Source organism: Apodemus sylvaticus, chromosome 7 (genome assembly GCF_947179515.1).
Source record: "Apodemus sylvaticus chromosome 7, mApoSyl1.1, whole genome shotgun sequence".
NCBI classification, from domain to species: Eukaryota; Metazoa; Chordata; class Mammalia; order Rodentia; family Muridae; genus Apodemus; species Apodemus sylvaticus.
In genome coordinates, this window is record NC_067478.1 from 69,275,503 (window position 1) to 69,295,141 (window position 19,639).

General features: G+C 36.7%; 1 protein-coding gene across 7 annotated transcripts in view; it reads right to left on the reverse strand.

Annotated features, from left to right (window-relative positions):
• Myo9a (myosin IXA) overlaps window positions 1-19,639 on the reverse strand; it is a 229,491-nt gene that overhangs the window by 103,971 nt on the left and 105,881 nt on the right. For all 7 annotated transcript variants that reach the window (XM_052188139.1, XM_052188138.1, XM_052188141.1 and 4 more), the window contains 4 exons: window positions 17,726-17,847; window positions 14,956-15,097; window positions 10,944-11,139; window positions 6,161-6,280 (listed from right to left, as the gene is read on the reverse strand). In XM_052188139.1, coding sequence (XP_052044099.1) covers window positions 6,161-6,280; window positions 10,944-11,139; window positions 14,956-15,097; window positions 17,726-17,847 — 580 coding nt within the window. The remainder of the gene's footprint in view (window positions 1-6,160; window positions 6,281-10,943; window positions 11,140-14,955; window positions 15,098-17,725; window positions 17,848-19,639) is intronic.

Consider the following 19,639-nt stretch of genomic DNA (forward strand, 5'->3'; position numbering starts at 1 on the left):
CTCCTTACATTAATCTACAGGTATACATTTTTATATTATATTTGCTTCTAAGTATACAGCTGGGTATTGAAATTATAAACCATTAAAGATGTTTCCCAGCCTGTGGTATAGCATTTATTCTCTCTTTTTCTATATACATATTTTTCATTATTAATTACTTTATTTAATAATAGCCCAGATGTTACCCTCCCTCCTGGTCCCCTTTCCTGGAATTCTTCATCCCATTCCCCCTCCCATTTGCATTCTCCTCTCCCTACCCCCTCCCCAGGCATCCTCTTCCCTGGGGCCACAAGTCTCTACAGGATTAGGCACGTCCTTTCTAACTGAAACCAGACAAGGCTATATATATGCCAGGGGTCTCAGACCAGCCCATGCCAGCCCATGTATGCTCTTTGGTTCTTGGCTTAGTCTCTGGGAGCTCCCAGGGGTCTGGGTTAGTTGACACAGTTGGTCTTCCTATAGGGTTGCCTTCCCCTTCACTTCAGCGCCTTCAATCCTTCCCCTAACACTTCCATAGAGGTTATCATCCTGAATGAGGTAATCAAGACCCAAAGGGCATGGTAAATACAGATAAGTGAATATTAGCCAAAAAGTATAGAATACCCATGATAAAACCTGCAAACTGTAAGAAGTTTAACAAGAAGGAAGGCCCAAGTGAGGAAGCTTCACAATCACACTTAGAAAGGGAAACAAAATAATTACAGGAGGCAGAGGGAGGAAGGGATGTGGGTGAAGGGGAGGAAAGGGGCAGTATCCGGTATGGGGGAGAAACAAGAGAGAAGCCAAGAGGGCCAGAAGAATGAATGAAAATATGCAGCCTCTGGAGGTCAGGAGGAACATATAGAAAGACCCAGAGACCTGGGATGTGAGAGTATCCACATGGGGAGAGGACACAATGGGGATGACATAAACTGAAAATTCCAGCAGTGGAAAGAAGGAATCTGAAGAGACCTCCTCTACTACATAGACAGGGCCCCCAGTGGAGGGATGGAGTCACCAACCCACCTTCAAAATTTCTAACCCAGAATTATTCCTGTCTAAAAGAAATGCAGGGACAAAAATGGAGCAGAGACTGAAGGAAAGGCCATCCAATGACCGACCCAACTTGGGCCCATCTCATGGGCGGTCATCAAACCCTAACACTACTACTGATGCTGTGTTGTGCATGCAGACAGGAGCCTAGGATGGCTATCCTCTGAGAGTCTCAACCAGCAGCTGACTGACAGATGCAGATATTTACAGCCAAACGATGTTCTCTTATTATTATTATTTGGAAAGCATTAAGTTTTCAATTTAGGGAACTCTATCATCACTTTCCTCTACTTCTAGTTGATGATAGTATATCCTTAAAAAAAAAAAAAAAAATCTTTTTTTTTTCTTAAGTTCTCTTACAAATTTAATGGCTTAGATCCATAAATCAGCATGACTCAATTCAAGGTAAATTTTCATGGCAAGAGAGTTCTCTTTTAACAAATAAATACCAAGGTGTTTAACAAATAAATACCAAGGTGTTCGATCCCATTAGTTTGTTGAGCTAATCCTTTATTCCACTAAACTATCTCAGCACCATATTATGTTTACATGAATCCATTTCTGTACTTCTTATTTGATTCAGTTTTCCTTCCCTCCTCTGTTCCCTTCCTTCCATTCACCAACCCCCACCCCTTAGCCCCCCACCTTTTTTTTTTTTAAGCAATACCATGTATTAAATCCAGGGCTTTGGGTATGCTATATAAGAGTCCTACCATACCACTAGGCCACTCTCCACAGGAAGATAAGATTTTAAGTGTGCTACCAGGCTCATCTATACCAGTTTCCAAAAGACTGAGAATTAGGAGTTGCTTATTAGGTCATTCTAAGTCAGGGTCTCTAATTAGGTTGTACTCAAGCTGCCAAGCAAGACTGCAGTCCTCCTGGGACTAGAATGAAGGAAGAGTCACTCTCAGGTCATCCACACAAGTTGGTAAGAAAACCCATTTCCTTATTACCTATTGGTTGAAGGCTCTGTTGAAACATTGGAGCTGCTCACAACATAAACAGTGGCTTCTCTGACTAAGTTACATAAAAGCTACCAAAAAAAGGTATACCAAAGATGGGAATGGTAATCTTTCATAATAATATTAGTGACACACCTGCCAAATTCTTTTGTTACACAGACCCAATCGTGTAAAATATAGGAGAGGACTGGCTGCCTCAAAGGCATTTGTAAACTTCATTTTTCATGTATTTAGGGTTAAAAATAAATTTTGTGTACATATTAGGTGCCCTACAAGATTGTTGCGTGAACGTCTTGGTTCTAAAACTTTTTTTTAGATTTTTACCATTTTAATAGTCATATTAACTAATTCCTCACTTTCAATTCCTTTTCTACGTCTTTGTTGTATTGAAGTGGGTAATATGAAAGATCCTTACCTTGATTCTAAGTCTACTCTAAGATTTTTCATGCAAACCTGTAGAAACTGGGGGCACTTAGTTGCCAAGTTAAAAAAAAAAAAAAAAAAAAACAGGTGCAGATTAATAGCAATCTTTTTATTCATCTACTGAGATGATGACATATTTTTTCTTTTATACAATGGTAACAAAGTAGTTAACTTGGTTGTTAACATGCTTTGGATCGCCACTGTTCCCCTAAGGCCAATGCATTAGAAGTATGGCTCTGAAGGAAAGACCATCCAGAGACTACCCCACCTGGGGATCCATCCCCTACCTATACTGTCAGCTAATGCAGACACTTGTGGATGTGAAGAAGTGCATGCTGACAGGAGCCTGATATGGCTGTATCCTGAGAGACTCTGCCAGAGCCAGACATATACAAAAATAGATGCTTGAAGCCAACAGTTGAACTGATCATAGGAACCCCAATGGAAGAGTTAGAGACAGGACTGAAGGAGCTGAAGGGTTTTGCAACCCCATAGGAAGAACAACAATATCAACCAGACAGAGCTCCCAGGGCCTAAACCACCAAGGTGTTCAGATAGATCTATTTCCAATTTTCTGAGGAACCTCCAGACTGATTTCCAGAGTGGTTGCACCACATTTTTTTTTCTTTTCTTTTTTTTTTTATTCGATATAATTTTTTTATTTACATTTCAAATGATTTCCCCTTTTCTAGCCCCCCACTCCCCGGAAGTCCCATAAGCCCCTTTCTCTTCCCCTGTCCTCCCACCCACCCCTTACCACTTCCCCATTCTGGTTTTGCCAAATACTGCTTCACTGAGTCTTTCCAGAACAAGGGGCCACTCCTCCTTTCTTCTTGTACCTCATTTGATGTGTGGATTATGTTTGGGGTATTCCAGTTTTCTAGGTTAATAACCACTTATTAGTGAGTGCATACCATGATTCACCTTTTGAGTCTGGGTTACCTCACTTAGTATGATGTTCTCTAGCTCCATCCATTTGCCTAAGAATTTCATGAATTCATTGTTTCTAATGGCTGAATAGTACTCCATTGTGTAGATATACCACATTTTTTGCATCCACTCTTCTGTTGAGGGATACCTGGGTAAAGGCTTAGTGGTTAAGAGCACTTATTGCTCTTCAGGAAGACCTGAGTTCAATTTCCAGCACCCACATCAGACAGTTCACAAATGCCTATAACTCCAGATCCAAGGAATCTGACACTCTACTAGCTTCCAAAAGTACCTGTATAACACACACACACACACAGAGAGAGAGAGAGAGAGAGAGAGAGAGAGAGAGAGAGAGAGAGAGAGAGAGAGAGAACTCAAGAAGTTAGACTCCAGAGAGGCAAATAACCCTATTAAAAAATGGGGTACAGAACTAAAGAATTTTCACCTAAGGAATATTGAATGGCTGAGAAGCACCTAAAGAAATATTCAACATCCTTAGTCATCAGGGAAATGAAAATCAAAACAACCCTACGATTTCACCTCACACCAGTCAGAATGGCTAAGATCAAAAACTCGGGAGAAAACAGGTGCTGGTGAGGATGTGGAGAAAGAGGAGCACTCCTCCACTACTGGTGGGATTGCAAGCTGGTACAACTACTTTGGAAATCAGTCTGGTGGTTCCTCAGAAAACTGGGCATGATACTACCAGAGGACCCCACTATACCACTCCTGGGCATATACCCAGATGATTCCCCAGCATGCAATAAGGACACATCTTCCATTATGTTCATAGCAGCCTTATTTATAATAGCCAGAAGCTAGAAAGAACCCAGATGTCCCTCAACAGCAGAATGGATACAGAAAATGTGGTATATTTACACAAGGGAATACTACTCAGCCATTAAAAACAATGAATTCACGAAATTCTTAGGCAAATGGGTAGAACTGGAAAATATCATCCTGAGTGAGATAACCAAATCACAAAAGAACACACATGGTATGTACTCCCTGATAAGTGGATATTAGCCCAGAAACTCGGAATACCCAAGACACAATTCAAATATCAAATGATGCCCAAGAAGAAAGAAGAACAAAGTATGGACACTCTGGTCCTTCTTAGAAGGGGGAACAAAATACCCACAGAAGGAGATACAGAAACAAAGTGTGGAGCAGAGACTACCCTACCTAGTGATCCATCCCATATACAGTTACAAAATCCAGACACTATTATCAATGCCCACAAATACTTGCTGACCAGAGCTGGATATAGCTGTGACCTGCACTGCTAGGGCATGACAAATACAGAGGGGGACACTCTCAGACAGCACTGAACTCAGCTCAAGGTCCCCAATGGGGGAGCTAGAGAAAGGACCCAAGGAGCTGAAGTGGTTTGTAGCGCCATTGGAGGAACAGCAATATGAGCCACCCAGTACGCCCAGATCTCCCAGGGACAAAACCATCAACCAAAGATTACACATGGTGTTACCCACAGCTCCAGATGCATAGGCAGCAGAGGATGGCCTTGTTGGACATCAAAGGGAGGAGAGGCCCTTGGTTCCGGAAAGGCTTGATGCAGGAGTGCAGGGGAATACCAGGATGGGAAAACAGGAGAGGGTTGATTGGGGAACAGGGGGAGGGGAGATGGTTTATAGGACTTTCGGGAGTGTGGGGGGAGACCAGGAAAGGGGAAATCATTTGAAATGTAAATAAAGAATATATCTAATAAAAAAACAAACAAAAAAGGAATAAATTCTAAAGACATTTTTTAAAAATGACTTACCTTTATTCTTCCTACAAGGAAATATACATATGTATAGACATTATAATTATACATTCACTTAAACCAATGGAGTGAGAAAGAACTCAATGCATTTACTTTTAAGCACTTCCACTTAAATTGTTCTTTTACTAAGTAAAATATTATGAAGTTTCAACTAGAAAACTCTAATAAAAGTAGTAACTTAAATGTGTGGCAATTTATTAAATGCACAATGCAGACCTTGAGTAAATTTGGCCTACTATAAACAAATGACTTAATTTTCTTAAAAAAAAAAAAAACATTTTTATCACAATAGGAGTATACCCAATTATTGTAACCACACAGCAGATCAAAGAACACATTTCATGCAGACTAACAAAAAGCCAAGGAAGAAATGGAGACCAAGTGCATCTTTTATATCAATTTTAAACAATAAACAGATAGATATGTATTCTGAATGTTATTCTTTATGCTGAAATTCTGATGTGGTGAGTTCCCTTATATCAGACATGAAAGTCTGAGTCAGGGGTTAAAGTCAACTTAAATGAATCCTCTAGAGATTCCCAATTATAACATTGCTGATACAGGAATCAATCATAAACAAATACAAAATTTAGCCAGATACAAGAAAGCTTTGGGGAGTGCTGGATATCATAATCACTATGTTAATTTCTTGAGTTTCTATATATGTAAGACTTCCCAAATTGTTCTCTTATTTTACTTTAATTACATTTCACTAAAATTTTCAAAAAGCAAGAAAAAAATACTGCTTATTTTTATGCAATTAATCAGAAACTTGCAAGACAAATTAGAAAGCAATTCAGTGATGGCGACCTAGTCAACAATGTGGTGCACAGAAACGGAACAGTCAAAGTCACCCACATTAAAGAATAGACATGTCAGCTGATTTTAAGAGAAAGCAATAGAGTCTGCATAAAGGATTGCGAAAGGCATGTTCCTATAAAATCTCCATGCTACCCTCATGAATGCTCTTGATTTCCATTTCCAAATGGATGTGATAACACAGGATTAAGAGGACATGAAGCCTTACTGTACTTCTCTTCCTTGCACCTCTGCAGAATCTCTAAGCTCCTCTGGTGGACTGGGTGCTGGAGAAAGCTAAAACTATCCATACTTTTCAAAATCGCACATGGTGTTGTATCATCATGTCCTTAAGAAGCAAAACAAAATAAAAAAATGGAAAAAAGAAAATGACATATGTAAGCCCAAACCAATAAGAGAATCAAACACAATGCCAACTATCTTGATATATTTTAAAATACTAAAAATAATGTGTATGATTCTCCCCAAATAACAAATAATAAGAAAAAACAAATATTCTTTTCAAATATGCCAAACATCTAGTTTATTAATCAAAGTATTCTGAGTTAATGCCATAATAAAATTTCTAAATTAAAGTATAAAGAACATTTCAAACAAGTAGTATCAACTGGTTGTTCTTGGATAATTATTTCTTTCTGAAATATCTTTAGCATATAATTGGCAACATTGATAGAATCTGATAGAAATTATACCCAAACAATTATGAAAAAAGGTACCCTGTCTTTTACAAATCTGGCAATGAGGTATACTTGTTTTGTCAATGTCTGCCGAGTGTGTACTATGAGTAAGTAGTAGCACACCACAACCAGGGAGCCCAAGCAGCACTCTGCATTTATAAATCTGAAATATAGCGGGAGAACCCATACCTCACCACTGGAAAAGGAGATAAAGTGAATTACAAGCAGGAAAGAGAAGGCATAAGAGTAAAGACCAAAGCACTCAGATGAGTGCTAACCAAGTGAGTCATTTGAGCAGTAAGGCATGGGGGAAGGGCAATTTCAATACCATAAATATCAGCAAAAAATTGATTTAAAGTTTCCATATTTCAAATGAGATGTGTTCTTGAGTGTCATTCTCTCAGAGATTACCTTAAGAGTTAGGGATGAATGGCTACATTTAACAATTTTGCTTCTAAAAATCACAACTATATAATCTAGGAACAAATTAAGAGGCACATAATGAACTGAAGCTCCATTAGTATACTTTATTGTACAATTAGGAATGGGTCTCAATGTCATAAATTACAAACAGTTCTCAAGATAGCAATTTTAAAGCTCAATGAAAAACTAATTAAAAAAACTCTTGCAGAGTTGTTTTAAAAAAAAAAAAAAAAAAAAAAAAAAAAGCTTTATTAGCCAGGCGGTGGTGGCTGGCTTTAATCCTAGCACTTGGGAGACAGAGGCAGATGGATTTCTGAGTTCGAGGCCAGCCTGGTCTACAGAGTGAGTTCCAGGACAGCCAGGGCTACACAGAGAAACCCTGTCTTGAAAAAACCAAAACCAAACCCAAAACCAAAACCAAAAAAAAAAATAAAAACCTGCCTTAAAGATTTATTTGTTTTATGTAAGTACACTGTAGCTGTCTTCAGACATTCCAGAAGAGAGCATCAGATCTCATTACACATGGTCGTGAGCCACCATGTGGTTGCTGGGATTTGAACTCAGGACCTTCAGAAGAGCAGTCAGTGTAACCACTGCGCCATCTTTCCAGCCCAGCAGAGTTTTTTTTTTATCTCACTGAAATTACCTAACCTAAATTTCTAAATTTAAAAAATATTATCTACACTTATCAGAGAAAACACAATCTTATTAATCATCAATATATAAAAGTAGCAGTTTTTTTAATAAAGTTATGAAGGAAATCTACTTCAAAAATTTTATCAAACTGATAAAAACTAAAATGTCATGTTAAAAAACATCATTTAGCAGAGAAAATGCAATCTTAAAAGTAACTTTTTTAAATTAACCATTTAACCAAGATGAGAATCAATAATTAGAAATATTTAAATTTTTATAAAAAGAAAGTTTAATGTCACTTCATTGTCACAAGACACTTTAGTAAAAAATACTCAATTTTCATTATTATCAGTAATTTACCCCCAACAGCCAGGTATCAGACTAGCCTGCACATGGACAGTCAGGGAAAGTGAACACGTCTGAGGAGCAGAGAAAGAGGAAACTATGAACTATACTTATAATCCACTCAATCAATTGAGAATATTGTTTAGTGTTGCTACATTTTTCTGGGTTTGCTTGTTTTTTACTCTGTACTCATTTATGTCCAACTTAATCTACAATGCCCTGCTTATGTTGTGTTTATCCTTTTATCCAAGCCTCCTTAGAACAGTAGAACATTGGGTTAATTGCCTGACATTTTGATTTATAATGTAGGTGTTCTGAAAGCGATAAACCTTTCTATAAGCACTTTTTGAGCTATCGCCTATACATTGTGACATACTGTTTAGTTTTCTCATAGTAATATATAAAATAACTATATCATGAATTTATGTAGCCAATAATCATTCTCAGTCAAAACTTCCACGGCCCAAAAACAAAATGGAAGGACATAAACTAAGCAAGCAGGGATTAGTACAGAGTGCTGTTCATTCTTATCTCCAGCTCAAAGTATCTTCTACCTTTTCTTGTGATTTCTTTCTTGAACTCCTTGTTATGCGGAAGGATGTTATTTGCTTTCTACATATTAAGACTTCTTTAGTTTTCTTTCATCACTATCCTCTTTTATATCAAACACGTTTTTAAAAATTAGTTAGCAGTTGATATAAAAATTATAATTAACAGTAATTTATAACTAGTCTAAGTTAAAAAACAATTTCAATTCCTCAAAAAGTGGCCCTTTCTTTACACTCTTACTATTAAACAAGTTATATAAAGAATATGACCATACACATAGGATTAAGAGTTATAACTTCAATCAGCTCTCTTTCAAATTGGAATGCTAGAAAATGTAAAGATTATGTTTATTCTATTTTCTTGTAGTTAACTATAATGTGCTCTTTATTTCTTCCCTAATGTTTCTACTGTCCTTTAAAAACTGCATTTATGTGTATGTATGTATTTCTGGGTTCATGTGCACACTTGGGTGCAACTCTATCCAGAAGAGGACCCCTGATTTCCCCCTAGAGCTGGAGTTGCCAGTGGTTGTGAGCCATCTAACATGGATGCTGCGAACTGAACTCAGGTCATCAGAAAAAGCAACAAGTGCACTTAACTGGTGAATCACCTCTCCGTTACTATCATCTTAACCACTTCAACCACAAGAACTCCCTTTCATACTTCCTATGGGGGTGTGGTAGTTTGAATAGTCACCATGGGTTCATATGTTTGAATGCTTGGTCATTAAGGAATAGGGCTACTTGACAGGGTTTAGGAGGTGTGGCCTTATAGGAGTACATGTGACTTTGTTAGAGGAAGTATGTCACTGAGGGGAGGGGGGCTTCGCAGTTTCAAATGCTCAAGATAGGCCAACCCAGTGTTTCTCTGTCCTGCCCATCTGGACGTAGAACTCTTAGCTACCTTCCCAACATTATGTCTGCCTGCTTACTGCCATGATTCCAGCCATGACAACAATGAACTAAACCTCTGAAGCCAACCCCAATTAAAGGGTTTCCTTTGTAAGAGTTGTTGTGGTCATGGTGTCTCTTCACAGCACTAGAACATTGACTAAGTCAGTGGGAAAGTCTACAAATAATCAAGTCACTTAGGATTCCCTAGGACTATTTTTTGCTTTTGTTGTTGTGTTGTTTTGTCTTTGAGTCAGAGTCTCTCTAAATAGCCCTGGTTGTCCTGGAACTCACTATGTAGACTAAACTGGTCTGGAAGTTGAAGAGTCTGATTGACTACCCCCCAGGTGAAAAATCAGAACTGAAGTTTAAAAGCTGACTTTGAAGGTTTGTTTACTCCTAGGACTATAGAAGAACAAAGAAGCACTTGTATAATCCTACTGAAAGACATGCTTCAACTACATATAAATTAGAAGATTCTAGCTATACACATTCCAAATGGCCACATGTGCCTATGAACTTGACCTCATGCACAATAAGTGTCTCACGGCTTAAAGAAAGAGGAAGGACCCAGAAAAAAAATTATTTATAAAACTCAAAGTAAGAACTCAATAAACCGAGTTATCGGGTTAAGAAAAACAAAACAAAAACCTTAGTGAACAGATCATTCTTTAATAGGAAAGAAAAAGTACAAATACTTACAAAATTGGTCAATAGATAAGGTGACTGGGCAGGAAAATCTACCATATTACACTAACTGACCCTGTTTTTGTTTCCTAATTTGCTTTTTTATATTAGATTATGATAGAATTTGTTGAAAAAAACATAAGGATGGACAAGATGGAGAAAACATTAAAATCAAATTCTGAATCATTATATCATTATCTGCTTGCATTTTTGTTCATAAATACTACATGCCTTATACTCACTGTGATGATTTTAATGAGAGTAGCCCCTGTCTACTCATATATTTGAATAGTTGGTCTATAGCTGGTGAGACTGTTTGAGAAGAATTAGTAGGTATGACCTTCTTGGAAGAGGTGTCACTGGGGCAGTGTTTCTGAGGTTTGAAAAATTCTTGTCCCAGTTTCACTGTTTGCCTGCACCTTTCAGATCAGATATGAGAACTCAGATATTGCTCCAAGCACCATGCTTGCCTCCACCATGATGGCCATGGACTAACCCTCCAAAACTGTAAACAAGCCTCCAATTAAATGCTCCCCTTTATTACCAGCCTTGGTCATGGTGTTTCATCACACAATAGAAACCCTAACTAAGACACTCATTGTTCCTATCAATATCTACTAATGAAAATATAGCATCATATGCATACATAATACAGAAACATACATTTAATCACTTAAAGGTGTGTGTGATTTATCAGCTATGAGACAGGATTACAGAGTATGACAAGTAAACAGACCAAAATAAAAAGTATTATTATGGAAGAATACTAGCAAGAATGGCTTACCACTTTTTCTCTGAATATATCTTTTCCCAGCTTCCCTGAAAGCAACCACAGCTCTGAAAAATGCTCGGAGAACTGCCCATCGGAAAACAGCTACAGGATCAATGCCAGTCATCCCAGAAACAAAAGCATTCCTGCTACTTCTCAGAAGAGCCACAATGTCTGGACGCATATGATCTGTATTTTTTTCCCGAAAATCCTATGAAAAAAGTACCAATGTTATTTCTGAAAAATACTATTAAATTCTATTCTGAATAGTTACCTGGGCCAAGTACCTTCTAAAAAGTGCCAGCTAATTCTGAAACTATGAACTATGTGAGAAATGATGAATATTCTAATTTCATTATGGATTATTAGAAGGGGTATTCGATAAAATGGTAAAATAACTAGAAAACGTAAAAGACCTAGCCTTGAAAGAAAACAAAAACAAACATTAAAAAAAAAAAAAAAAGACAAAAAAAGCACCTCACCAAAAAAAGCAGTAAGGCCAGGGACAGAACATATTGGCAAAAGCTCCAAGTGGTAGGAAATAGGCAAATAACATACTCAAGGCCTATAAGGTAGAGCTTCTTTTTATTTTGTCTCATTCAATGATAAAAGGATTAGAAATGTAAAAGAACTGAACACCAGCCAGTTGGTATATTATAAAGATCTGACCCTGCACAATGAAAGAGTGGCTCAGAAGAATGAATTAACTTTGTTATTTTTGATGCCTATAATTTATAGTTTTCTATTATCAGCTACTTTCTGATATACTTTTGTTTATATTGTTATTGTATCAAAATGGAACTAAAATTAGACTTTGTCGATTTTGTTTTAATTTTGGCAGGATTTCTTTTGTTTTGAGACAGGGTATCACTATATAGTCCGGACTAGTCCTAGAACTCATTGTGTAGATTAGGTTGGCCTTAAATTTACACAGATATCACTACCTCTGCCTTGGGAAGTACTGGGACAAAAGGAATGTGCCACCACTCCAAGAAGCTCTTTTTGATTTCTTTATAGTTCTTTTTATTGTGTTGACTTCTGATTTTTATCATGTCCTTCTCACTCTATTGGGTTCAATGAAACACTTTTACAAATTTCTAGAAACGGAATATGATATACTTTTCATCCTAATTTCTTGTCAAGCATTTGTCTAAAATAGTTTAACTGGATTCTACAAACTTTAAAATACTGCAATCCTAACTATTCAGTCGAAAATGTGTCTTCTTAGAATGACATTAGTTTTAGTTGTGATTTTTATGGACTGATACATCAACTAATTGGAAGAGTTTTGCTTAACATTTAAATACATAGTAACTGCCTAAGTGACACTATGGCACGTAATTGGGATAATTGTTTTAAAAATGCTGCCCAATTTTTCTATTTGATATTTTGTATGTGTGCCCTGTAACACAATAGTAGGTTTGTCTACTATTTTATTTAGTTATAGCTTTTACAGTGCTAACAATTACACTTAGAGTGTTACACATACTAGATGAGCACTTTACCACTGCTGCAATCTCAACACTACAGCTAGTGTTGAGTCTCTTTCTGCTTGCTATAGTCTGAATCAAAGTTACTGGGTATAAATAACTTTTGATAAACATTTTATCTGAACACTCTTCTCATTGTGAAATATCCCTTTTTTATCTCCAGTAATAGCTCTAGCACTTGTCTAGTTCCTTTAGTGAGTATATAATTTCACCTTTCAATCAATTTTTAGTTTCAATCTACTCAATAAAATACAGAAACATCAGAGAAATAGGTGTGTATACTATATGATAAATGTCCCCATAAATTTTGGGCATATTCATACTTGGTTCCCACTTGCTGTTTCTATAGGTTCAAGAGGTGTGGTCCTACTGAAGTATGCCAATGTAGTCAAATTCTGAGTTTAAAGACTCACACCATTTCTTGTTCCAACTCTCTGCTTTGTGCTTGCAGTAATAGAAATGACCACCTCAGTTTCTCCCTTCAGCTGCCATTCCTGCTGCTTCCCTTCCATGGTGGACTCTTACCCTTCTGGAATGGTAAGCCCAAATAACCTTTTCTTCTATAAATTGCCTTGATTGCTGTGTTTTACTACCACACTAGAAAAATAACTACAACATCATCTAACAACAGGATCAAGATTTCTGCTTCGTTTTACTTTATAAGTTATACCTAAATTTTGCCTCTCACCCATGTACTCCATCTCAGATATGACAACCTCAAATAGATTCAATTACTTCCCACCATAAAATATTCATTTATAATATCTATAAAGTATATGGGGATCTCCACACTGTACCTTAAATAAGATCTTCCCCATTTCTTCTGCTACTTTTATGGTTCAATTTAATATTTCACCACAATTTAAAAGGGGAGGGAGGTAAAGAGGGAGAATTAATAAATTCTAAGAATCCAGTCTTACCCTCTCTGCTGTTCTTAAAAACACAAATCTGCTTTAATAGTTTCACAGTCCCTATAATAATTTCACCAAAAAACTACACTCCAGTAGTGAGATTGTTAATAAACACCTGTAAATGAAGCACTCAGAAGGCTGCAAAGGACTGTTACTTCACTAACAGTATGGGTTGTACAGAGACTCCTGAATTCCATTAAAAACAAAACACCTCAACTCCTTTAATGTGACCTAGAAGCCATTCAAGATTTAATCTAAAGTCTGCTCTTGGAATTTAGTAAAACATCTCACTCATCCGTAATAGTCTCATCTCCCTCACTGACCTTTTATACAGGATTTCAACATACTTAACTCCTTTCTTACTTATAGCCTATAATTCACTATCTCAACTCACCAGTGTAACTTTTACTTTAGTTCTTCTCATAAAGGTGCTTTAGAGAAGTCTTTGTAAATTTACAAATTAAAGGGTAATTACTTCATTACTTTAACTCACAGAAAAATGTATAGTACATAGCTAGAAATAAATATGATGTATGATAGGCATATGATATATATACTTATAAATCTGTCTGTATAGTTTATCACTATACAAGTGAAAATACTTAACAGGGAACTGATAATATGGTATTTAATAAATAATTATTTTAAAAGTGAATCAGTAAATAGTTAATTAATTAGGATGTTTAGCACAGCTAGACACAGTGACACATCTCAGTAATTCTAGCCTCGTAGGATGAGAAGCAGGAGAAGTAGGAGTTCAAGGACATCCTCTGCTAAACAGAAAATTTGAGACCATCTAAGCTACATGAAACTGTCTCAAAAGCAGAAAACCAAAAAAATCAATGAGTTATTGATTTTTATATCATTTCATTACTGCATTACAAGGAAACTAAGTATCATAAGTGGCAAGTTTAAGCTTCCCAAGAATCAAGAGTTAGCCATCTCATAAGTTACATAAAATACATGCAAGAGTTAATATTAATATACTTAGTAAGAATAAAAGCTCATATCTACCTAATGGTGCTCAGGGCATAAGTTTCTAAAAGATCATTATGAGTATCATTAAAGGAAAACAGATGAATTATGAGGATGAACAATGAGTTTGAGACACACAGACACTATCTGTTCTAGATATAAAAAGTTCACTAAAATTTCCTAATAGATTTATCTACAGACGGAAAAAAGCAGAAAAATTATCTAAATGGTAATATACTAAAAAATAGATCTCAATTCTAGTTTTATCCATATAAAATGTCTCCAAAGGCTACTGATTCAGAGCCTCCGGAAACTACAAGAAAGGGTAGCATGCCAGAAATAGCAATGATGCATATGGCGGAAGAGTTGGAAGTGTAGCTATGATGAGGGAAAAAATGTTTACATGCATCAAACTGTCAAATAATAAAAAATATTCTATAATTTAAAATACATACCTCTACTGTAAAGCCATATTCAATAAGAAAATTATAGCCAGGCAGTGGTGGCGCATGCCTGTAATCCCAGCACTCTGGGAGGCAGAGGCAGGTAGATTTCTGAGTTCGAGGCCAGCCTGTTCTACAGTGTGAGTTCCAGGGCTACACAGAGAAACCCTGTCTGCGGGGAGGGGGGGGAAGAAAGAAATTTACTAACCTTTACTCCATATTTTACTTTCCCAGCATAATGCTTTATGATAAAAGCAGGCTCCATCACAGCTGGAAATTCAATGTAAGAATTCTCTTCATGTTGATGTTTAAACTTGTCAAGTAATGTTTGATTTGTAGCCTGTGGAAAGCTTAATTGAACAAATTATGAGAAAGATGTAGTCTTTTATAAAGCATAATAGTAAAGGACATTATGCTGTCTAATATACTAGTTAATGAAAAGTTTTTACCTACAGTATCCAATCAGATTCTTTTCTTTTTTGGGAGGGGTAAGAGATGAGAGGGATAGGAGTGGAGCTTACTATGTAGCCTTGGCTGGCCTTCAACTTGGAATGTATACCAGGCTGGCCATGAACTTTCATGGATCCACCTATCTATATCTCCTGAGTGCTGGGATTAAAGGTAGGTGGCACCACAACTAAGTAATATCAGACAGGAAGATCTCAACTTCAAGAGCAGATCAGGCTATGTAACAAGACCCTGTCTAAGGGTAGAAAAGAGGGAGAAATGGGGAGTGGGGAGGGAGTCTTTTTTTTTAAATGTGCATAAGGATGTGACTAGTGATAAGTTTTCCATTATCTAGTGGATAGATCTACAGCCATGCATATTTGGGCAGAATTACTTAGACTTAATGGGTAATCAAAACAAAACAATAAGTGTACACTCCTTTAATTTCAGCACCTGGGAGGCAGAGGCAGTGGATCTTCCATTGCCAATGAAAAAAAGAGTGGGGGAAGAGGACAGCACATGAAATTTGGAGTGTTGGAGGTAATATGGAAAGAGTCAGAGGGGAAAGAAAGGGTAGATGTAATCATATTTCATTGCATACATATATGAAATTCTCAAGAATAAAGAAATGCGTATCAAAAGATTTAACGGAATACTACTCAGCAATTAAAAACAATGAATTCATGAAATTTTTAGGCAAATGGTTGGAACTGAAAAATATCCTAAGTGAGGTAACCCAATCACAAAAGAATACACATGTAATGCAGTCACTGATAAGTGGATATTAATTAGCCCAGAAGCTCTGAATACTCAGGGCACAATTAACATATCAAATGATTCCCAAGAAGGAAGGAAGGAGAGGGCCCTGGTCCTGGAAAGGCTTGATCCAGCATTGTAGGGGAGTATCAGGACAGAGAAATGGGAGGGGGGTGATTGGGGAATGGGCGGAGGGAAGAGGGATTATGGGACTTATGGGGAGGGGGGAACCAGGAAAGGGGAAATCATTTGGAATGTAAACAAAGAATACAGAAAATTCAAAAAAAAAAAAAAAGGACATGAAGGAAAAAAAATGGAAGGAAGGAAGGAAGGAAGGAAGGAAGGAAGGAAGGAAGGAAGGAAGGAAGGAAATCTGAAGGAGAGGAGCAGCAAAGGTACAGAGCATGCTCACAGCAGTGGGTTGCTGGGAAGGGACTTGAGTGTAAATGGATACTGGAAAGATCAAAAATTTATTAGAGCAGGTCTTTGCCCTCCATTTGGTCTTCTCTGAAAATGTCTCACAGATGAATTGCAGGATAAAATGCAGGATATAAAAACATATGAGGTATATCAGAGAAGAATTTGTGGTTTGACAGAGTGGAATTGTCAAGATTTGTGGAACTGTGAGAGGAACACATTTGGAAACACTCAGAAGTTGAGTTTGGGTGCAACATAGGTTTGTGATGCTTACTGGACATTTTTAGTGACATCAAGGAACAAATGCAGAGGAGAAAGTCAGAATGCAGAAACAAAGATGTACCATAAGCACTTAGATTGCATGAAAGCCAAGAATCACATGATGAGTATAAGTAACAAAGAGAAGAGCTAAGACCCAGCTGTTGGAACAATTAAAGGATTTGAACTCAGGACTTGGCTTGTTAGTCTTACAATGGAACACACAGCATACACTTACCATCATTTTGGATACATTGGATTTGTAAATGTCACTCTATCATTATATGTAGATAAAGGTAGGGCAGAAACATAAAAATAAATGAAGAATGGACAGCCAAAAAAAAAAAAAAAAGATTTAACATCAAATTTTCTAAGTCTGGAAAAAAGTTGTTCAAGAGTAATGCACATTAGAAACAATGAATTCATGAAATTCTTAGGCAAATGGATGGAGCTAGAGAACATCATACTAAGTGAGGTAACCCAGACTCAAAAGGTGAATCATGGTATGCACTCACTAATAAGTGGATATTAACCTAGAAAACTGGAATACCCAAAACATAATCCACACATCAAATGAGGTACAAGAAGAAAGGAGGAGTGGCCCCTGGTTCTGGAAAGACTCAGTGAAGCAGTATTCGGCAAAACCAGAACGGGGAAGTGGGAAGGAGTGGGTGGGAGGACAGGGGAAGAGAAGGGGGCTTACGGGACTTTCGGGGAGTGGGGGGCTAGAAAAGGGGAAATCATTTGAAATGTAAATAAATTATATCGAATAAAAAGAAAAAAAAGAGTAACGCACAACCTATTATACAAAAATGTATTATTTTTTTCAGACACATACAGAAAAACTGTAAATCTTTATTGAAACATTATCAGAATGCTTACCTTTACTTAGATATAAGCTGGTTGGTGGTACATGCTTGTACAGTTAACACTGAGAAGCCTAAGACTAAAGACTGCTGTGAGTCTGAGGCTACACTGGGGCTACAGCAGCCTCAGTTCCAACCTAGCCAGAGTTACACAGTCAAGCTCTATTACAAATAAAGGTGAAACACACAAAAAGCACAATGGTCAAATATAAAACTGAAAAGCACTATACTCACTTGCTTTCTTCATCCAAAAGATGGAGCAGTCCTGTTGGTTTTTTGCTAATAAGATTTATACAACAGGTATTATCAATATAATCTATGTTATGCCAACTGATACCTTCAGTTCTATATTCCTCCTGGAAAAAAAAAAAAAAACAACTCTATTAATCTTGCAGAAAATAATAGCATTTGACAAAGTTTTAAGTAGGCTGCGGCTACATGTGGTTTTATCTGAATCATCTAACCAATTATAATGATCAACATGTCTGTTTCTGTACAAGTATTATGACTCTTTTACTCTAACTTGAAATCAGGTATAGTGATATCTCATCCATCATTGTTTATAGTGAGGACCATTATGGCTATTTGGTCTTTTGCACTTCTGTGTTAATTTTAGGATCGTTTATTTCCTCAAAGAGTAAATGTTGGTGACTACAATGGCTATCTTTACAACAGTAATCCTTCTAATTCATAATCACAGAAAAATCATTACATTTGTGAGTGCTTCCAGTTCCTTTGTCCAGTATTCTCAAGACCTCGCTGTACAGGTCTTTCACTTCCTGAGTTAGGTCTATTCTAAGGTATTTTACTTTCATCTGAGATAATTAAGAATGGAATTATTTCCCAGACTTACTTTGCTGACCATTTTTCTAGGTTTTAGGAGCAATCACAGATTAACAGGAAAATGTTCTAATAGGTATAAAATTAACTATAACATCAGCTACACCCCCACAGCATGCTATTTAACTGTATCTAGTTTCTAGTTTATTTGTCTTTTAAACTATTAAGCATATTTACTTGGTTTTAGGTTTCTGGGGGGAATTGTTTGGCAGTAGTGGGTGCTGAACTTTGGAATCTCACCCATGCTAACATGGGGATAGGTAAAGGAAATTTCTTTTTTTTTCTTTTCTTCTTCTCCCTCCCCCTCCTCCTCCTCTTCTTCTTCTTTTTTTGGTTTGTTTTATTTTGTTTTTGAATACAGGTTTTCTCTGTTCAGCCTTGGCTGTCTTGAAGCTTTTTCTGTAGACCAGGCTGGCCACAAACTCACTGACCTATGCTTCGCAAGTACTGGGATTAAAGGAGTATGCCACCATCACCCGGCTTGTAATTTTATTATGGTACTAAAATATACATTAATATTTGGGAAGCTGACCTTTGCTTTATGGTCCAAAATAACTTAAGCATTACTTTTGTAAATATGTATTCTTCAGATAGGGTTCAATATGCTACATATCATTTAACGGGTCTCAATAACCAGTTAAGTGAATGGTAACTGTCTATACTGATATGCAAGGCAGAGAGCAATGGATACCCATAAAATATGAGTTAAGTTATTCAAGATAAGTTAAAATACCCCATTTACAGCTACAATTTATATTCAGCATTATATTTATATTAATTTTTGCATGCATTTTTGAAGCTATTTTATCTGGTACCTATAAATTTGGGACTCTACATTTACTTTAAAAAACTGATCTTAGCATTATGAGATATTTCCTTTTATACTGAGTAGATAAACCTTATATACCTTTTTACTTTTAGTTTTGTGTATAATATTTGAACTGCCTCTGATTAACTGTTTGTATTCATCAGTCTAATGATTGTTAACTGTTAAAGCAATCAAGTCATATAAGCTTAATGTGCTCACTGGTACCTTACTATTTCTTCTTTCACTCAGTTATCCTCTTTTCTTAACATTCTTTCTCATTTTGTTGCCCAGGTCTTCCCAAAAAGCAGGATTACAGATTAGTGTCATATGTTCCAGTCTTGGGCAGTTCTTCTATACTTTCTTTTGTTATTGTTTGGATTGCTTTGGTACAGGTATAGTGATATCTCCTTCTCATGACAAGCTGAGACCACACTGTTGTAAAAATATTTAATCTCAATCCAGAGGTTTTACCCTCCCTTTGACCATTTGGTTTCTGGGTA